Source organism: Myotis myotis, unplaced genomic scaffold (genome assembly GCF_014108235.1).
Source record: "Myotis myotis isolate mMyoMyo1 unplaced genomic scaffold, mMyoMyo1.p scaffold_m19_p_1, whole genome shotgun sequence".
Taxonomy (NCBI): Eukaryota; Metazoa; Chordata; class Mammalia; order Chiroptera; family Vespertilionidae; genus Myotis; species Myotis myotis.
Window position 1 is genome coordinate 134,893,294 of NW_023416313.1, and position 21,859 is coordinate 134,915,152.

General features: G+C 42.1%; 1 protein-coding gene across 5 annotated transcripts in view; it reads left to right on the forward strand.

The window, feature by feature from the left end:
* SLC25A21 (solute carrier family 25 member 21) overlaps positions 1-21,859 on the forward strand; it is a 533,790-nt gene that overhangs the window by 336,488 nt on the left and 175,443 nt on the right. For 4 of the 5 annotated variants that reach the window (XM_036352952.1, XM_036352969.1, XM_036352959.1 and 1 more), the window contains exons 7-8: positions 7,990-8,090; positions 10,725-10,809. The exons of the other annotated variant lie outside the window; for it this stretch is intronic. In XM_036352952.1, the coding sequence (XP_036208845.1) occupies positions 7,990-8,090; positions 10,725-10,809 (186 nt within the window). The remainder of the gene's footprint in view (positions 1-7,989; positions 8,091-10,724; positions 10,810-21,859) is intronic. 5 annotated transcript variants of the gene reach the window in all.

The window sequence follows — 21,859 nt, forward strand, 5'->3', positions numbered from 1 at the left end:
GGGATTTATTTACCTTCTATGGCTGTCACTGGAGCTGAGAACCGGCTTTAGCTCTGTGGTCCAGCTGCAGCTCTGAGACCTCAGCTGCTGAAAGCAGGGATCTGGGTTTGTTCTATAATTGAAACAATGTTGCGGTCCTGCTGGCTGAAGCTGGGCTGGCTGAAAGCAGGCTTCTGGGGGTTGTTTAGCTTCTATATTTGCAACATTGTTTCTTAGAGTGCAAGCTCAGAGGCCAGCAGTGGCAGGCAGGGAACCTTGGCTTCCTCCATCACTGGAGCAAGCAAGCCTCCTGTTCACTTCAGCTGCCTGGCTGCCGGCCGCCATCTTGGTTGGCAGTTAATTTGCATATCGCCCTGATTAGCCAATGGGAAGTGTGTCAGAGGCATGGTTAATTACCATGTTTGTCTATTATTAGATAGGATTACAAATGTGTCTTTATCCCCCATTGTCCCCTCAACTCCCCAATCTTGCCCTCATCCTCAACCCCTGTTGTCTGTGTCCATCTCTTATGCTTATATGAATGCATACAAGTCCTTCGGTTGATCTCTCCCCCTGACCCCTACTCTTCCTTACCTTCCCTCTGAGGTTTGAGCATCTAATCAATGCTTCTCTGTCTCTAGATCTGTTTTTGTTCATCAGTTTATGGTGTTCATTATAGTCCACAAATGAGTGAGAGCATGTGATATTTATCTTTCTCTGACTGACTTATTTCACTTAGTATAATGCTCTCCAGCTCCATCCATGCTGTTGCAAATGGTAGGAGTTCCTTCCTTTTTACTGCGGCATAGTAATCCATTGCATAGATGTGCCAACGTTTTTTAATCCACTCATCTGCTGATGGGCACTTAGGCTGATTCCAAATCTTAGCTCTTGTAAATTGTGCTGCTATGAACATAGGGGTGCATAGATCCTTTCGGATTGGTGTTTCTGGTTTCTTGGGATATATTCCTAGAAGTGGTATTACTGGGTCAAATGGCAGTTCCATTTTTAGTTTTTCGAGGAAACTCCATACTATTCTTTTTTTTTTTTTAAATATATTTTATTGATTTTTTACAGAGGAAGGGAGAGAGATAGAGAGTTAGAAACATCGATGAGTGAGAAACATCGATCAGCTGCATCCTGCACATCTCCCACTGGGGATGTGCCCACAACCCAGGTACATGCCCTTGACCGGAATCGAACCTGGGACCTTTCAGTCCCCAGGCCGACGCTCTATGCACTGAGCCAAACCGGTTTCGGCCATACTATTCTTCACAGTGGCTGCAACAGTCTGCATTCCCACCAGCAGTGCACGAGTGTTCCTTTTTCTCCCCATCTTCGCCAGCATTTATCATTTTTTGATTTGTTGATGATAGCCATTCTGACAGGTGGGGGATGGTACCTCATTGTCATTTTGATTTGCATTTCTTGGATGATTAGTGACTTTGAGCATGTTTTCATATGACTCTCAGCCTTATGTATGTCCTCTTTCAAAAAATGTCTATTTAGGTCTGTTGCCCATTTTTTGATTGGGTTGTTTGTCTTCCTTTTGTTAAGTTACGTGAGTTCCCTGTAAATGTTGGAGATTAAACCCTTATCGGTGATAGCGTTGGCAAATATGTTCTCCCATGCAGTGGGCTTTCTTGTTGTTTTGTTGATGGTTTCTTTTGCTGTGCAGAAGCTTTTTATTTTGATGTAGTTCCATTTGTTTATTTTCCCTTTAGTGTCCATTGCCCTAGGAGCTGTGTCAGTGAAGAAATTGCTTCGGCATATATCTGTGATCTTGTTGCCTATGGATTCCTATAATATTTTTATGTTTTCCCATCTTAAGTTTAAGTCCTTTATCCATTTTGAGTTTATTTTTGTGTGTGGTGTAAGTTGGTGGTCTAGTTTCATTTTTTTGCATGTGTCTGACCAATTTTTCCCAACACCATTTATTGAAGAAACTGTCTTTACTTCATTGTATGTTCTTGCCTCCTTTGTCAAATATTAATTGAGCATAGTGGTTTGGGTCAATTTCTGGGTTCTATATTCTATTCCATTGGTCTATATGTCTGTTCTTGTGCCAGCACCAAGCTGTTTTAAAAACAGTGGCTTTGTAATACAACTTGATATCTGGTATTGAGATTCCTCCTACTTTGTTCTTCTTTCTCAGGATTGCTGCAGCTATTCAAGTTTTCTTTTATTTTATTTTTATTCCAGATGAACTTTTGGAGAGCTCTTTCTAGATCTGTGAAATATGCTGTTGGTATTTTAATGGGGAGTGCATTGAATTTATAGATTGCTTTGGGTAGTATGGACATTTTAATGATGTTGATTCTACAAATCCATGAACACGGTATGTTCTTCCATCTGTTTATGTCTTCTGCTATCTCTTTTTTCAATGTCTTGTAGTTTTATGAGTATAGGTCTTTTACCCCCTTAGTTAAGTTTATTCCTAGGTATGTTAATTTTTTGGGTGCAGTGGTAAATGGGATTGTTTTTGTAATTTCTCTTTCTGTAAGGTCACTATTGGTGTATAAAAATGCCATAGATTTCTTGGTGTTCATTTTATATCCTGCTACATTGACAAATTTATTTATTAAGTCTAATAATTTTTTGATGGAGTCTTTAGTGTTTTCTATCATACTATCATTTAAGTGAGATTTCGAGAAAAAGCAGACATAAACATACTTTTTTAAAAAAATTGAGATATAATTGACATATAATGTTATATTAGTTTCAGATGTACAAGTTAGTAATTCCATATTTGTATATATTGCAAAATGATAACACATTTAGTTAACATCCATCACCACACATAGTTACATTTTTTTGTGTGTGTGATGAGAACTTTTAAGATCTACTCTTTTAGCATCTTTCATATATACAGTATATTATTATTAACTATAGTTACCTTATAACTGAAAATTTGTTCCTTTTGACCACCTTCACCCATTTGGCCCACCCCACCCACCCACAGGCTCTGGTAACCATCAGTCTGTTCTCTGTATCTATGAGGTTGGGTGTTTGTTTGTGTTTTAGAGTCCACTTATAAGTGAGATCACATGGTGTTTGTCTTTTTAAATTTTTTTTTATTGGAATTATTGAGGTGATACTGGTTAATACAATTATATAGATTACAGGTGGACAATTCTCTAATACAGCATCTATACTATTATTGGATAGTCAATTCTCCTTTTTATTTATTCCCCTTTACTCTCTTTGACCACCCTCCCCTCTGATAACCACCATACTTTTGTCTGTTTCTATGAGTTTGTGGGTTTTGTGTGTGTGTGTGTTTTCTTAATATCTTCACCATTTATCCTGTCTTTGTCTGACTTATTTTACTTAGCATAATGCCCTCAAGCTCCATTCATCTTTCATGTTGTCACAAATGGCAAGATTTCCTCCTTTTTATGGCTGAATGATATTCCATTATACATCTACACTGAATGGCCAGATTATTATGACCACCCCATCAGTACTTCGTTGGGCCACCTTTTGCCTTCAATACTGGAGTGATTCTTCTTGGCATTGACTCCATGAGATGTTGAAAGTTGATGCGAGGAATCTGACGCCATGCCTGATGAATAGCACTGTCCGGTTCTGTGAGATTTGATGGTTGTGGAACCAGCTGCCTGATGGCTCTTTTAACTTCGTCCCACAAATGCTCAATTGGATTGAGGATTGAGATCTGATTATTGTGGGGGCCACCTAAGCAAGGTAAAGTCTCCCTCATGTTCTTGAAACCACTCCTGCACAATATGAGCACTGTGGCATGGCTCATTGTCTTGTTGGAAGAAGCCATCTCCATTGGGATATGGCATCAGCATGATAGGATGAACCTGATCAGCAACAATACTTAGGTATGTTGTGCTATTCAGACGTTGTTCCACATGAATTTAAGGGTCCAAATCATGCCAGGAAAACATGCCCCAAACCATAAAACTGCCCCCACCAGGTTGAAAGGTTGTACTCATACATGTGGGGTACATGCTTTCAAGCTGCTTCCGCCAAATTCTCACTCTGCCATCTGCATGATGCAACTGGAAATATGATTCATCGGACCACATGACTTTTTTCCAATGCTGGACTGTCCAATCTTTGTGTTCTTGTGCGAATTGGAGACGTTTTATCTTGGTAATTGCAGGCAGCAAAGGTGTTCAAACAGGCCTTTGCTTCCATATCCCATATGATGCAGTGTACGGCTAATTTGCCTACAAATGTCAGGTGGTCATAATAATCTGGCCACTCAGTATGTGTGTGTGTGTGTGTGTGTGTGTGTGTGTGTGTGTGTATCCCACGTTCAAAGACTGTTAAATTGCATTGTTTACGCATATCTTCAGAAAAATATCACTTCTACTGTTGTGGTAAACAACCTGCTTCCCTATTTATAATGGTCTGGCCCTCTAGCAACTTCAGCGAGAAATGATAGCTAATTTGCCTACAAATGTCAGGTGGTCATAATAATCTGGCCACTCAGTTGTATATATGTGTGCGTGTGTGTGTGTCACATTTTCCTTTTCATTCATTGATGGGCATTTACATTGCAAGCATGCATTTTCAATTCATCATGCTTAAACAGGAACTTGCTTGGCATTTTAAGAGTTGATTAGAAGTTATAATCAATAAACCTTTTATGGAGATATTTTAGGCAATGTGGCACTTGGTTTTATATAGGAAATAGCTTTTCTGCTCCGTGTAAGTGTAGCTCCTGGAACACACCTAAGGTAAGCATCAGCTAGCCTTATGAAAGTTGTCTTGTTCTAAGTGTCCTCTCCAGATTTTGGCAGAGGAGATTTGGCTACAATGCTGTACACATGGCAGTTAGGTAGACTCAGTCTCCTCTGAGGTTCTCCACAGAGACATGCGTATACACTGTTTTGTAGTCCTGTTCATGCACAGAGAACTTTGTGTACAATTGTGGGTAGAACCTGTCAACTGATAGTGATAGATGCCAATTCCATACCAACAGGAATCTACAATTTGGGATGTGGTAAAGAAGGAAACTTTATTCAGTGCAAAACTGCTCAATTGTGATACAACACAGCTGTGAGCGCAGCCCGGCTGTGAGGCAGCCCTGGGGCCAAGCCCCTCTCTGGCTAGACCTCACTGGTCTGCTCAGCTCTGTGCCAGTTCACTCTGCTCTAGTGTTTCAGCTCAGTTAGGGAAACTCAGCCTTTGGTGGAAAGGGAAAGTGCACTTTCAGAGACCAAGGGGAGCTGACTTATATTGAGAGAAGTCCCCACCCCTGATCCTTGATTGGTCCATCCTCATGCAAATGAAGACTCCAAATCCTCACAGTTTGATTGGCCTAAAAAGCACTGTCCTGATTGGTCAGAATGGAGCCCCTCTGGTGAGTAAAGATGTTGATGGGGATGTAGCTGTTGTATAAGAAAAACCTCAGTCTCATTTGTTAAAATAGGACTCCAGGAACTCCTTTTAAAGGCCTGGCTCAGGTGGCAGAAGCAGAGTGCAGGCAGGCAGTTCAGCACAGAGGTAGGTAGTTCAGTGCAGGCTTCTCCCTGAAGGGCAGGGTGCATCAGAGACCCCTGTGCAGAAATGGCTGCTAGGCTCTGTTTTTGTTTTATTTTACTTTTTTTTTTTTAGTCCAATTAGCCACCAGAAGCGCTTTTTAGTAGGTATGTTCTTTCTCAGGGTCCACAACCCTCTAGTTAAGAACCAATATCTACAAAGGACAAAAGACCCTATTTACGTGTATAACTGGGAAGACCAAAGGTAGCTTCTGGCTTTGTATTCTCCAAGAATTTAGACAAAATAATCAGTAATATCTCATATCTCTCATATCGCCTCTCATTCTCTCAGTCGCTCACTCTTGGTCTCTTCCTCCCTCCGCCTCTCCTTTCAGATTTTCTTTTTCTCTGCAGGCTTCATTTTAGGCGAGCTAAGTAACTTACCTGGGGCTATCCTATCTAATAAAAGAGAAACATGGTAATTGGCGTACGACTGCTACCCTTCCCATTGGCTAATCAGCAAGATATGCAAATTAACTTCCAGCCAAGATGGCGGCCGGCAGCCAGACAGCTTGAAACTAACATGAGGCTTGCTTGCTTCAGTGATGAAGGAAACCAATGCTCCCCGCCTGCTTTGCCGGCCTCTGAGCCTGCAGTTTAAGAAACATTGTAACGAATATAGAAGCTAAACAAAACCCCAGAAACCTGCTTTCAGTGAGGCTGGGATCTTAGAGCTGGAGTTATACAGTGTTTCGACTATAGAACAGAAACAAACCAGATACCTTCTTTCACCAGCAGAAGCCTCAGAGCTGCAGCCAGAGCTAAAGCTGGCCCAGAATAAAAAAAAAGAAAAAAAGGAGCAGTTGGGAGCTTCAGTTGGCCTGAAATCAGCCCTCAGCCCCTCATCCAGACTGGCCAGGCACCCCAGTGGGGAGCCCCACCCTGAAGGGTGTGTGAACAGCTGCAAACAGCCATCATCCCCTCACCCAGGCTGGCCAGGCACCCCAGTGGGGACCCCCACCCTGATCCACGACACCCTTCAGGGCAAAGCAGCCAGCCCCATCGATGCACCAGGCCTCTATCCTATATAGTAAAAGGGTAATATGTCTCCCGGCACTGGGATCAGCGTGACAGGGGGCAGCACCCCAACCCCCTGATCGCCCTGCGGCTCTGTGTGTGACAGGGTGCGGCGCCTCAACCCCCTGATCAGCCCTGCTCTGTGGGTGATAGAGGGTGGCGCCCCAACCCCCCCCTCCCCCACGGGCCCTGCTCTGTGTGTGATGGGGTAGAGCCATAACCTCCCCAATGGCCCTGCCCTGAGTGTGACAGTGGCGGTGCCCCAACTCTCCTATCGGCCCTACTCTGTGAGTGACAGGGGGGAGCTCCTCAACCCCCTGATCAGCCCTGCTCTGTGCATGACAGGGGGAGCTCCCCAACCCCTTGATTGACCCTGCTCTGTGCGTGACAGGGTATGGAGCCCCAACCCCCCTTGATGGACCCTGCTCTGTGCGTGACAGGGGGTGGCGCCGCAACCTCCCCATCGACCCTGCCTTGAGTGTGACAGGGGGCAGTGCCCCAACCCCCCAATCAGCCCTACCCTGAGCATGACTGAGGGTGGCATCACAACCTCCCAATCTGCCCTGCTCTGTGCATGACATAGGAAGGCGCCCCAACTCCCCAATCAGCCCTGCTCTGAGCCCGACCAGGGGCTGCACCTAGGGATTGGGCCTGCCCTCTGCCACCCGGGAGCAGGCCTAAGCCAGCAGGTTGTTATCTCCTGAGGGGTCCCAGACTGTGAGAGGGCACAGGCCAGGCTGAGGGACACCCCCCTCCCCTCCGAGTGCACAAATTTTTGTGCACCGGGCCTCTAGTATTGATAAGTAAATAAGCAAGATTTGAACCCAGGCAGCCAGAAAGTTCTAGAGTTACTTAACTTCCCTGTGCCTTAGTTTCCTCATCTTTAAATGAGAACAGCAACGGTATCTACATTATTGTGAGAAATTATATATATATATATATATATATATATATATATATATATATATATATATATATAAAATGTTTAATACTGTTTCAGCAAAGGAAAAGGAAGACAAATCGAGTTTATAAGGTAGTCAGGGAAACACAAGGGAGAATATAAAGTGTGGGAGAGGGGAAATGCTTAATATTGGGTCAGGCAGTTTCAAGTTTCCAAGCCAGAAGACTTTTGCTATGTGAGCGCTGCATTTAAATCCTTCCTGAGAAGGGTGTTTGCAAGTAGAGAGTCCTTCTGGGTCTGAGGGCAAGAGAGCATTGGATTAGTCTATGTGTTCCTGTTGACGTCACTCCATGCTTTATTTTAGGGCTATGTGCTTACATTATTAGGTAACCCCCCCTGGCTAGCACAGTGCCTGGCCTCCTGGAGGTGCCCAGTGAATGCTGTTGAATAAATGAGTATTTGGTAACAGTCAGAAGTAATCACCCTATGAATTTTATGGCCAAACTGGAATGTTTAGGAAGTGAATAATACTCAGCTCTGCTGTTTTCATTAAAAAAAAAAAAAAAAAAAAAAAAGGAAGAAGAAGAAGAAGAAGAAGAAGAAGAAGAAGAAGAAGAAGAAGAAGAAGAAGAAGAAGAAGAAGAAGAAGAAGAAGAAAGTGAGGTTTCATGAAAGAGGTGAGAAGTAAGAATCCATTGAAATAGAAAGGGAGAAATTCATTGATAGGATGGTGTGCAAAAGCATCTCAAGCTGTGGTGGACTTTCAGTGACAGTGGGAAAGAGTGAGGCGGGAGGATTTCCACTGGGTGTGCCAAAATAAGAGGTGGGTGGACAGAACTGGCAGCAGGGATTGAAGGTGCTGAGGGACATGTGACAAGCTTTAAGATGAACTTCATATAGGACCACACTGGCTAAGTGAAATAAAATGCATGACACATATGTAATGTTAAGTTTTTTAAGAGCCACATTTTAAAAAGTAAAAGGAAACAGATAAAATTAATTTTAACAATATATCTTATTTAGCCTCATTACCCAATGCGTTATCATAGAAACGTCTTAACCAGTATAAAAATTATCAATGAGATAATTTATGTTCTTTTTTATACCAACCCTTGAAATCTGGTGCATATTTTTCACTTAAAGCACATCTCAATCCTGACTGGTCAGTCACATTTCCAAAAGCTCAACAGCCACATGTAGCTAGTGGTTAATGGATTAGACAGCAATGGCCCTCAGTGAGAAGGGAAGGGAATTCTTTAAAGGGAAGGAGACGTGGTCCAGTGGTTTCTTTGTAAGAAAACTCTTGTTTGGAATGGGGTTGCTAATGTTAAATAAGCAAGGTCCTAGGTTGGGAGAGAACTTCACTGCAGATGCATTGGAAGGTTGTGCCTGTGTGCAGAAAATGCCTTTCCAAGCTCCAAAGATTTATCAAAGTTACAGTCCAAGGAGGCTTTACCTTAGATCCCGTTCACACTTTTGTTTTCAGGAAGGGAAATGGTTCTTTGTGCTTCAGGAAGAGAGAATTACTGAGGTATTCATTCTGCCCACCCCCCTTTTCATAATTTGTGTTTTATTTCATTTTTGAAAGGGGCATAAATCAGGTGCAAACTAAATTAATTACTGATCCTGTAAGGACTGATCCTTTAAAAGCACGTGCTGTTGAAGAGCTGCAAGGCATGTATTCCGGTGGGTGCGGGGAAGGCGAGGGGGAGGGGCATTGCACCTCCCCTTGTAGACATGTAGTCAGAGGCTGCTAGTGAGTGGACAGGCCAGCGCACACCTTGGCTTTCATCCTTCCTCCCATCAGGACTTAACTTGCACTGAAGTCTTATCATACTTCTCTCAAAACATATTAATCACTGTGTGAATTCTAAAGACTCACATGGGTTAAAAAACTTGGCATCGCTGTGTTGTTACATATGTGCTTATGGGGCTTCTACTGGAACTGTGAGATTGATTTACACTCTTTATCCCAGACCCTCAAACCCCACTGAATCTGAAACTCAGGGGTGGGGCCTACCAGTATTTATGTTTGACACCCTCCTGGGTGAATCTTAAGCAGCGAGCCCAGACTGATCACTGGGTCAGCCTTTGGAAACCAGTACTGAATACCCTATAGGCAGTCAGCAAAAGGTCATCACATAAATAATTTCTCATGTGTGTGTGTGTGTGTGTGTGTGTGTGTGTGTGTGTGTGAAAGAGAGAGAGAGAGAGAGAGAGAGAGAGAGAGAGAGAGAGAGAGAGAGAGAGAGAGACCTCTCATTAAGCTGTGGCTCTCATTGATTTATTTATGTAAACTGCTTTGTTAGCAGTGAATGGAGGTGGAAGGGCAGAAGTTTCCTTGAGAGTTCATTCTGTGGTTTGTGAGAACAATATGGGAATATATTACCTACAGACAAAAAAAAAAATATTTGTCCTCCTAAGTGGAGTTACGGGACAAAGATCAGTGCCAAAAGATGGGAGAAGAGTGAGTATTGCTTGCTATGGAGAGAAGGTATACGGTTCTAATGGGTAAAAAATGATTTAGAGACATAAGCCCACCACAAACTTTAATAAAAAGAGAAATCAAGGATGGACTGTGGTGAACGGCTGCTTTGTGGGGAGCCCAGCAGAGAGCGAAGAGCTAAGGACTGGGGAACATCTACAGCCCCCATCCATGAGGGAAGAGGGGTGTGGGGAAGGGGAGACTGTGATCTTGAAACTGAACACTTAATTTAGAGGTTGGACAGGGGTACTGAACAACCATTGGGGCTAACAGAACAGCAGGATGGAAACAAAGGAATGAAGAATGCTTTTCCCCAATAGAGCCTCTTTTTAAAAAGGAAAGGAATCCTTTGAAAATGGGGAGAAAACAGTGGAAAAGGCTATGTTGGAGTATAGAGTAAAGGCAGGAGAGGTGATAGGATTAAAAAATATTAATGGGGCAGCTGAGAGGGTTATTGCCAAATGTCAATGATTTGTCCATAATATAAAACATTAAGATCACATTCAGGGCTAGACCATCGTTATACCTGATTTCTCACTGTGCATAGAAATTCAGGGCTAGACCGCTGCCATGGCTTGTTTCTAACTACAGAGAGAATGTGTCTAAAGTAATACAAGCAAGGAGCAGAATTGCATTCCTATAAACTGTATTTTTACTGGGATTGTGTCATGTAGCTAATTTAACCAGCAGCAACACATAATGGCAGTAAATGGTTACCGTATCCCCTAATACATGTGAATGTAACTTCAACTTAGCTTTTGAGGTTTCATACCTCTTTGAGGGTTTCTCTTGGATTTATTTCATAATTTAAAATGTCTTGTTGTAGATACTGAACCAAAGCAAGGAAGTGCTGTGTGCTGGGCACCCTGCAGCTCTGCACTGACTCTGCCATCCCTTCCATGGAGTCATCAGTAAAGATTTTATTTATTAACATAATCAAATAAAAGTGATGCGCAAGATGGATACTATATTTGGAAGGGATAGAGGTGACAATGAACTATGTTCTGCTTGACCATGAACTATGGGCTGCAGTGAATATGTGTTCAGTGAATAAATATGTGCTTTCAAATGACATTTGTTCCTGCCTAAGTGCTTTATTACAAATTAAATTTATCCTGGCTAATGAGTTCATGACAAACTCTAAAAGGACCCACATTGGTATAGTGATTTCATTCAAAAGACTAATATAACCTCCGCATGACCCTAAACCAGAGAAAACGATCCTGCTTTGTGCACTGTCCAGAAGGCTGCATGTCTACATTCCAGATAGGTGTCACTTTCTGGAGAAAGGCAGAGGGTCTGGGGATGACGACCACAGCCCATGAAGAGATTGATTTCACTAATATTTCTTCTGGGAGTTTTACTTGGACAATGTCCTGCCTCTCTTTGGGATATCAAGGGTTGTATCAGAATTGTGGAAAACTCAGAAGGGCCCACACTGGAAAGCCTGGCTGCTCCCTCACATTCGGTGGTCCTTCCCACCCAACATAATTGCAACTGTTTGCATATCCATAGGGAGTGCTCCACACACGCCGGCCTTTGCTGCTACTGAGCAGTTCTAATCACTTTTCCAGTGGCCCAGCAGTAACGAGGAGGAGAGAGAATGAGAGGGCACCTGAGGGCCTGTTGCTCTGAGGCAGTGGGGGGTAGGGGGGGTATTGGTCCCAAAGACCTTATGCAGAATAATCTTGCTACCATAGGTTAAAATTATTTTTCATATTTATTAATAAGGAGAAAATCCTTTTTAAAGAAACAATCCAGTCAGCTTCCCCCACATACAATAACAAAGTTCTATTATGTTAAATCAACCGTAACTCACTTTGTAATCTTGACCTGTTGTTTCTCTTTTTCCTTTCTTTCTTTCTTTTTGTACATGGGATTCTTTTTAAAATCACTCCCTGGAGGAGCACGCTATTTTTATGATTCACATTGTGGAACCTTTGTAAAGTGTTTAATCTCTGCTTAAATTGTGTTTTTGTCTAAATTTTTAAAGTAAAGAGTTGGTGTTTGTTTAAATACAGTAGCTATTACTCCTCAACTAATTAAATAAGCTGAGAAGACTATCCCTGAGCTAATGACGTGAGGTACGTTCTGTTTTGATAGCTCTCTCTTCCTTCTGCTTCACTGCACAGACAGTCCCGGCCCAGAGCATGAAAACGCCTGTGTTCTTTTATTTTTTAAAAATAGTTAATATACACTATTATACCAACCTATGCATTCTTCATGCCTGCTAATGGGCTTTTCCAGACTTTTTTTTTTTTAAAGCTGAGAGGTAAATAATTCTTAAATGGGTTTCTTTTTCTTCTTTTTTCTTTTTATCCTCACCTGGGGATATGTTTATTGATTTGAGAGAGAGAGAGAGAGAAACATCAATGTGAGTGAGAAACATTGATCAGTTGTCTGCCGTATGTGCACCTACCAACAGGGAATTGAACCCGAAGCTCAGGCATGTGCCTTGACCAGAATTGAACCCGTAACCTTTTGGTGTATGGCTGACACTTCAACCAACTGAGTTACCCTGCCAGGGCCCAAGTGGATTTCCTATCTTTGCCAAAGGAAAGCAAATTCTAAAATGAGCATCAGCATGAAAACTATCTTGTGTGTCCCACACCCAGCACCATCACCCCGGCACTTTTAGAGTTTTATCCCAATTGCTTTTAAATTTTCAGCAACTTCACTCATCTACTTATTTAGCTAATGTTCACCACAGGTTCCCCTAAAATGAGATATTTTGCCTTAGCCATGGCTTTAGATTCCAATTTCGGATTATTAGAAGTTAATATGACTATAAAATATATGAATAAAATAAACTGATTTGGGATCATTTTGAATTGAAAACAAATGGGATATTTTTCTCATTATTTTTATGGAATCATAAAATTTTCTCAGATAATCTATTTTAAGTACAGATTTAGGATAGATGCAGATGGATGTCTATTTTCAGTAGATATTCAAAGGCTATTTGAGATAAGTTCTAGCTCTAAATTCAATATGTAAAATGAAAGTTAAAAATGTTTTTATTTTTGGCTACAAGACTTATTTTATTGTGAATGATTTCTAGTTAAGCTCTGAGAAATCTGCCACCAGTGAAAAGAAAATTGTTTATCCAGGGATGTTTGTTCCTCAGTTGTGTCTATTAAAAAACCCCACAAAACTGATTAAAAAATGGGAAAAAGACCTGAATATACACTTCTCCAAAAAGGACATACACATGGCTAATAGACATATGAGAAAATGCTCAATGTCACTAATCATCAGAGAAATGCAAATTAAAATGACAATGAGGTATCACCTCAGACCTGTCAGAATGGCTAATATAAACAAATCAACAAACAGTGAGTGCTGGTGAGAATGTGGAGAAAAGGGAACCCTCATACACTGCTGGTCAGAATGCAGACTGGTGCAGCCACTATGGGAAACAGTATGGAGTTTCCTCAAAAATTAAAAATGGAACTGCCGCTTGACCCAGGTGTTCCACTTCTGGAAATATATCCTAAGAATCCTGAAACACCACTCAGAAAGAATATGTTCTTAGCGGCACAATTTACAATAGCTAATATTTGAAATAGCCCAAGTGCCCATCAGTAGATGAGTGGATAAAAAAGCTGTGGTACATTTGCACAGTGGAATACTATGTGTCTGTGAAAAAGAAAGATCTCTTACCCTTTTTGACAGCATGGATGGACCTGGAGATTATTATGCTAAGCGAAATAAACCAGTTAGAGAAAGACAAATATCACATGACCTCACTTATATGTGGAATCTAATGAACAAAATAAAGTGAGGAACAAAATTGGCCCAGAGACATGGACGCATGGAACAGACTGACAGATCTCAGAGGGAAAGTAGGGGAGGAGGATGGGAAGAGATTAACCAAAGAACTTATATGCATATGGGCATAGCCCATGGACACAGACAAAAGTGTGGGGAAAGCCTGGAGTAGGGCAGGGGCTGGGTGGAGGGGGACAAAAGGGGAAGAATGGGGGACATCTGTAATAGGTCAACAATAAAAAATAAATTAATTAAAAAACACCAAAAAACAGGTGCTTGTCTAAGAAGGGCTGGAATAAGCCTTAAAATGTCAAGTATCACAGAGGAAGTACTTTAGGATTCTTAGCTGGACTCTTCCTGTAGCGTGAGAAAACTTGTCAGTGTTGAGAAAGAAGCTTAAGAAGAGAAAGCTCTAACCGTGGCCTGAACCTCAGAAGCTCAGGCCATGCCCACGGGAAAGCTGCCTTTGAGTTCAGCGTAGAATGGGAATCGAGACTAATGAAAACTAAATTGTTGGGACTGAAGCACAGCTTAAAACTTTGGTTATTGTGGATATTCTAGAAGATTGTTTTTCCTCTTTGTGAAGCAAAAAGAAAAACCATAAATTTTTTTAGACAAACATACATTTAAGGCTGATAATGTAATATAATAACTATGAACCTTGACCAAAAATTGATAAAACTGTTTAACATTCCTGGAAAATCGATTAATTCTCAAAATATTCTTGTTGAGATGGCTAAAATAGCCTTATTGTTTTTGCTTTGCAGTCAGGGCGCAGCTGAGATTTAGTTTTGACATAATGAAGAAGTTTGCAAGATGATAAATAGAGCTGTATATTCTCTAGATGCAGTTCTACATACTCTGGGCCAAGTTCCTACAGAAGAAAATGTTCCCGTTTGGGGTTATTGAATAATATTTTCTCCAGTGAAACTTTTGTGAGTACCTAATAGGTTACATACTTTCCTTTTATAGCAACAACAATCCAAAATTAAACTGAATAGCCTCAGTTTGGAGTAATGTAATGCTATCCAGGACATGCATTTCTCGTTTCTATGAGACAACAACATATCATGGCAGATGGCTCACTATCAGGTGTAATTTAGTGCTGCTAAATACTAGGCTTTAGAATTTGTTATCTTTGTATTTGTGTCCTTTTAAATTCTGAAAAGTGACAAGTACACACAAGGAAAAAGTATTGATTTTTTTATATGTTCTAAAGTGGGGGCTGGTTAGAATTCTGACCATGTTCATGTCAAAAGGACGAGTTAGCAGAGATGATCCCTTTGTGGACAGGCTTCCAGGGTCGAGGGAGAACGTGATTTAACACACATCAACTTAGGGAGGCAATGGTCTTGCAGGAAGACGAAGACCGGAGACCGGAGGCCTCATTTCACGGCCGGCCCCAGCTGTGTGGGTCAATGGAGCTGCTCTGGAAGTTGAGGGCATACCCCCAAGTGACCTCAGAGCTTCTTCCAGTTTGATATTCTATATTTCTAAAGTCAGGTTTTCATTGCTTAAAGGTAACATGACCCTAGCACATGTCTAGTAGAGGAGTTTTCCTATTCCTTGAACGTGCCCACCTCAGGACCTGGGTGCTTGGTATCCCTTTTGCCGGGAATAACTGACTCCTTCTCAGCCATCATACCTGGCTCAGTTGTCATCCGTGAGAATCTCCTCTGGCCATCTCATCTAAAGTGGCATCCTGTGTTCCTTTCTCATTACCCTATTTTTCTTTGCTCTAGTCTTCTGATCTTCTCAAGTTGATTTGTCTGTGTACTCATTAACTGCCCGCCTCCACAAGGATTCTAAAAGCAAAGGACCCTCTTTCTTTAGTTTACTACTGTATATATACAGTGTCTAGAAGAGTGTGCCACGAGGAGAAATCGTCATCTGAACCGGGGGTCTTTGGGCCTCTCTCAGTTCTGCCTAGCCTCTGCCAAGGTTCAACCCCCTTTCTTCAGCCCAGTGCATGGATGAGCACCCCAACCACTAGACTGGGAACAGAAGCACTCATTCTCCTGGGTAATGTGAGCCTTGGTGGGCAGGATGCTGGTGGCCGATGGGCCTCATGTGGCCGTCCTAGATGCTCCTTACGGTACGTTTTTAGTGCACACAGAATCTCATTTTTACCTACGCAGCTCATGAGCCTAGTTTGTTTGATTTTCTACTTAATAATGCCAGGTGGAGTGGGCAGAGCCAGTTGCATTCCTCAGGTAGTTCCTTCTGTTAGCTTAGTAATTGGCCCAACTCTTATTGAATTAAAAGGTGTAAAAATATCTTTTAAAAATTTTTGTTGAATTTATTGGGGTTACATTGGTTAATAAAATTATATAGGTTTCAGGTGTACAATTCTATAATACATCATCTGTACATTGTATTATATGTTCACCACCTTAAGTCAAGTCTCCTTCATCACCACTTACCCCTTCTCTAGCCTCTTCTACCTCCCCCTACCCCCACCTTTCCCTCTGGTAAGCATCACTATATCTATGAGTTGTTGTTGTTTTTGCTCAATTCTTTCACCTCTTTTCACCAGTCCCCCAACCCCCTTCACCTCGGACAGTTGTCAATCTGTTCTCTATATCAATGAATCTGTTTCTATTTTGTTTGCTAGTTTATTTTGTTCATTAGAGGCTGTTGCATTCCTCAAGATAGTTCTTTTTGTTATCTTAGTGGTTGGCCTAACTCTATTGAATTAAAAGGTGTAGAAATATTTTTATGAGGATTTGTTAGGTATCTTAAACTTTTTCTCTTTCAGAAACAAGCAGGATTAGTAGTGTCAAGCAGGGCTCCAACTTTATTTCAAAACAAAAATAATGCATTACTTTCAAAAGTAATATTTTATGGTCTCTTCTCCTGGAATCTGAGGTGGGGGAAGACGGAGAGGGGGAGAGAGAGTAGAAGGGAGAGGAAGATGAAGAGATTTATTAAGACAATGCTAATTACTGCTTCTGAGGCAATACTCTTGGAATAATTTTTGAATTTACGCTGATGGTTGGTACTAAAGAATATCAAAGTAGTGTTTCTATTTCATGTTACATACTGAAAACTTAATTAGTTTATTTATTTGATTTTCTTTTAGTACCAGAATGGGGAAACTCATAGGTTTAAAAAGAAAAAAGAAATAACTCAGAAATTCATCCTCAGATTGAAGAAGCGAAAAAGAACTATTGTTTGCATTTTGATTTCCCAGCTTGTGAGAATGCTGTCCCTCTCCAGATGCTTGCCAAGTTCTGAGAACATTTAAGAGTGCTTCTTGGGTAGCACAGGGGGGTCCAGCAGAGTCAGGGTGTTGTGTGCGGGTGTTCCAGGTTTCAAACTGTAACAAGGGAATGAGAGAAAAGAGAGAAGCATTCCCAAATCAAACATAACTCTCAGGAAATGAGCCAGAACACCTGTGAGAGGTCAGGGGTCAGAAAATACTAAGTCAGGGTTCAATATGTTGATCACATTACACAAAAGAAAATGGCCATAGATAGTGGAGAGAAGAAAACTGGAATTTTATGGAGGGGGTGGGAACTAAGGATTCTGTCATTCTAAAATGTTTTTCTCCCATGACTCTATGATGTTTCAGAAAATATTTCCAGAATTGACATTAAAACTTTCTGGTGGACTCTTGTTGCTTAAGCATCAGGTTGGGAAGTTATTTGTCTTTTTCTGTTAACTCCCTGAGGTCCACTTCTGGGAACCTTCTGAAACCATTCTTTGGCCAGTGCTTGCAAGGCTCCAGGAGGGGTGGAGGAGGCCCAGCAGGCAGAGATGGAGAGAAATCACAGCCCTGAATCATGGGCCATTCACTTCTATGGAGAGAAAAGTGGTTTGCAAACATGACTTCATGGGACCTCCTAGTGAAAAAGAGGGTGTTTTTTCCATCTCATTTCCCAGCTCTAAATTCTCTGAAATCTGCCTGATTTTTGCCAGGTGTCAAATTATAACCCTCCCTGTTGGCCAGGATGACTAATGATGAATCTAATGACTATGCAAAGTTCGAAATTCACATTCACATTTTAATTTACTGGCTGCATTGTGTTTTCACAAATTGTGAGAGAAAAAAATGTTTCCCTGATATTGCCAATAAAAACAAAGTTTTGGTCTTGACTGCAGTGCTCACTTGCAGTTGTTGACCCTGTAGGTGCTTGAGGAGAAAGAAAATGGGAGTGGCAACCAGCCCATCCTCAGGCCTGAGGCTCCTGCCCAGCAAGTGACGCCAGTGCCCCTCTCCTGGGGGAGTTAAGTGATGACAGCACCGCTGGGCAGAGCAATATTTGACCCTTAAACTGCTTCATCTACAAGCAGCTGTTTTCCTCTTTTCACCATCCCCTGAAGGAAGCAGGAGGCTGAAACATCTGATCTTTTTTAATCCCCCTGAATAATTTAGAAGTTTAAATGAATGAGGACCACTTTGGTCTCTGGCCACTGACTAATAGGCAGTCATTCTCAAAAAAGCCTCTGCAAAATTTTCTTTCACTCTGTGTAAAAGGAGCAAGGTCCCCGCGAGTTTTCTCTGTATTTACGCCTGGCCCCAGTGCGTGCCTTGAGAGCTCATAAAAACAAATCTGCCTGTAGCCAGGCCGTCGGTAATGGGATCTGGAGCCTCTCTCCGCAAGGTCACCTGTTTAAATAGAGGCTCCCGCGGAGCTGCCTGAAAGGTGTTTCCATTGGAGGGCCTCTCGCTCACGCGCTCTAGGTGTCCTTTAGGAAGTGGGCTTCCAGCGTGGCCCATCCCCCTTGCAGTCAATGATAAGAGGTCTAAATCCCACACCCAGGCGGGTCCAGACCCCAGGCAGAAGATAGAGCACCTTTTAGACGTTAAATACAAAGAATTACCTTTGAGGTTAAAATAGAACCGCCCAGGTGGCTCAGTGGCTGAGTGTCAACTATGAACCAAGAGGTCACAGTTCTATTCTGGCAGGGGCATATGCCCTCGTTGAGGGCTCAATCCCCAGTAGGAGGCAGCTGATCAATGATTTTCTCTCATCATTGATGTTTCTCTTTCTCTCTCTCATTGATCATCATTGATCTTTCTCTCTCTCTCTCCCCCTCTCCCTTTCTCTCTGAAATCAATAACAATATAATTTTTAAAAATAGAACCATATTTCATTTGGCTACTGGAGTGCATTATAGAGTCATCAAACAGTGGTAAATGTGAAAAGACCCCATGGAAATGTAGGCCTGTAAAAATCATTGTGGGAAAAAAAGATGCCAAAAGTTGTTCCCGGGAATGAAATGGCTTTTGCACTAGCAGTGAGTTTCCTTGGACAAGCATCTCCCAAATTACATAAAAAGAAAACAAGCCAAACATTTGTGACTCTTGCTTGTTCTTTACATCTGACTCCATACTTTCTGTGTGGGACATGTTTCCAGTCCAGCTTCCAGTCTCCACAGTTAAGCACAGTTCCTGCCTCAATCAGATGCTAGCTAAATTCACTCTATAAATGGCCCTGTGCCGGTCTCTGCTGGACCAGCCATGTGCCAGGGTGTGGGGATCTCTGGGCATCCACATATTGGTTGCCTCCACATCCTGTATCTGGCACCTCCCTAATTAGCTACAGAGTTCTCCAAACTGGGGCCGGGGACCCCTTTCCACTGGCTTCTCCCAGTTTAAGGAGGGAGGGTGTCTTAGCTTCAGCACTTCAGTGAGGTTGTCCCCCAGTGCCCACAACCAGAACTAGCAGGCTCCAAAGTCCCCCTCTCTTCTTACAAGCCATGTCCGAGCAGCCAGGACTCAAGCCTTAGCTGAGATCCAGATCAGGACTGGCCGGACTGCTTTGGAATCAAAGAATGAAGCCAGGGTAGAAACAATATACAGAAGGACAAGCTCACTGGAAGGAGAGCAAACAAAGCCAGCAGTTCCTGGCTGGGGTCATAAAGCTCCTACTTCCTTTACGGACCAACAATAAACAGTCAGTCAAACCAGTAAACATTCCTCCCACACGAGTGGGGATTTGTGTTCAAAGACGACAGATTGGGTGCCGCCTTCCCCACCTTGCCTTTCCCTTCCCCCAACTTAACAGGGATCCTAAAGAAACTTCTTTCTTTGTAAGGTTAGCCTGGGCTCTGTTGACACTTTGGGCTGATTAATTCTTTGTTGTGGTCTGTCCTGGGCTGTGTAGAATGTTTTAGCTGCATCCATGGCCTCTACTCATGAGATGCCAGTAGTACCTCCCTCACTGCTGGGCTGGACCTTTCTGGATCAACAGGTGACTTACCATGGTAAGGAGGAAGTTATGTTATTTTAAGCCTTCTATGTGTCTATATCTTCCTCTTCATTGCCCACCATCCAGTGTCAGTTGGCCTCTTTTTCCCAAGATTCCCTTGATGGTACCTCCTCCTTTGACCTGTTCTCTTTCCCCGACTACGTAGCTCCACTAAAACTTTCTATGTGGCTGTTTGATGTTACTTCCATTTCCTGCTCCTGGATTAACCCAGGCCTAACCATCAGGAGGTGCTAATGGACACCCAGCTCCTGGGTCCTTGTTAATCCTCCTCAGATTCCACAAAACAAACTCCCAGGCCATGGAATACTGAGAGGTGGCTTGCCCAGCAGCAAAGAACACATTTTATCACTGACATTTTTCATAATTACCAGGACATGGTGATAATAAAAAAAAGCAAGCCAAAGCTTATTATTTTTTAAAAAAATCCTATACAAACAACACACTCCCTATTGCCTGCAGCTCAGGCAAACTGCTAATACCACTCTCCCTTGGTGTTTTCAAGGATGGCCAGATGCCTCCCCTGCCTCGTACCCTATAAAATTACAAAAGACACAATCACCTTCCTAGACTGCAGGTTCCTGTGCACTGTAGTTTTCTATTAGGTGCTCGGCTGAACACTATGACCATCCATGGCCCCCCTTTGCTGATGAGATTAAGTTCAGACTCCTTGGTATGATAAACGAGGCCTTCTAAGGAGGACCCCAACCTACATTTTCAGAATCTACTGACTCTGAGGCACATACATTCTATCTGCATTAGACTATCATTTATTATTTTCCAAACACAACCTGTAACTACAAATAATGGTGACAATAGTAATAAAAATCATTAGCAACTACCTTATCAAGCACTTGCTATTTGCCGTCTATAGTTACTCACTACTTGTCTGTTTTAATCCTTCTAGCAAGCCCATAAGGAAGCACTACTAATATCATCCCTATTTTACAGATGAGAAACCTGGAACTTAGGGTCAAGCAATTGTGTAAAGGGAACAGCCAGGATTCAAACCTAGGCAGTCTGACTGTATACATTGGACCTTTCTGGGTTGGTACTTGACCTGCCAATGGTGAGGTAGGTACCGATGAGACAGCTATATTGTTTTAAGCCTTCTTCGATTTAATTTCTGTGTTAAACAGCATATACTCAAAACAAACTCCTAGGCCATGGAATACTGATTTGCAATGATTACTCTCATCCAGCTTCTCCTTGGGGAAATTTTCTCATCCTTCAAAATATGACTCAAATACAACTACCTCCATGAATCCTCTTCTATATCTCCAGGCTGAATTAACCATTCTTTCCTCTGACTCTGTATAAATTTGTGTATGTGTGCATGTCTATAATGTATATAATGTATATGTTTCACACCATAATGTTATTAGATTTTTGTAGAGCCCTCGGTGAAAATATGAGACCATGTTACATTTATATTTGTTCCTAGCATCTAACACTGTATGTAGATATTATATAAGTGCTAACTGAAGGAATGAGTAAATTAAAAAGATGATATATCTCAACTTTAAATATTGCTTTAAATTAGCACAGGTCACATCAATCTACCAGTTATCAAACCTGAGTTGAAATGAACACTTTATACATATACTTCTGGTTTCTAGAGTATAAGAGATTTTCACTCTACCTACTTTTGTATAAAATTGGGGAAAATAGACAATATATGAACTGTGCTCTCTAATCCAAGTGGAACAAAAGCAGGAGATGCATAATGCAGCAGTGTTTGTTGGAGGGTCTCAGAGGACACCTCAGACCTCTGAAAAATAGGGTGTTAGCTGATAAAAGTCCCCAGGATCCAACCATTAAAAAGCTGTGGCATTTGTCACTGGTCCAGCAGAACCAGGAGCAGCCAAGCTAGAGCAACTGCAGCCCTCAACGTGTGTTTCCCTGTAAACGATTATTTAGTCCAGTAAGCACACATTTGCATGTCCGCATGGGCAGAGCAGGGGCTGCTTAGGCG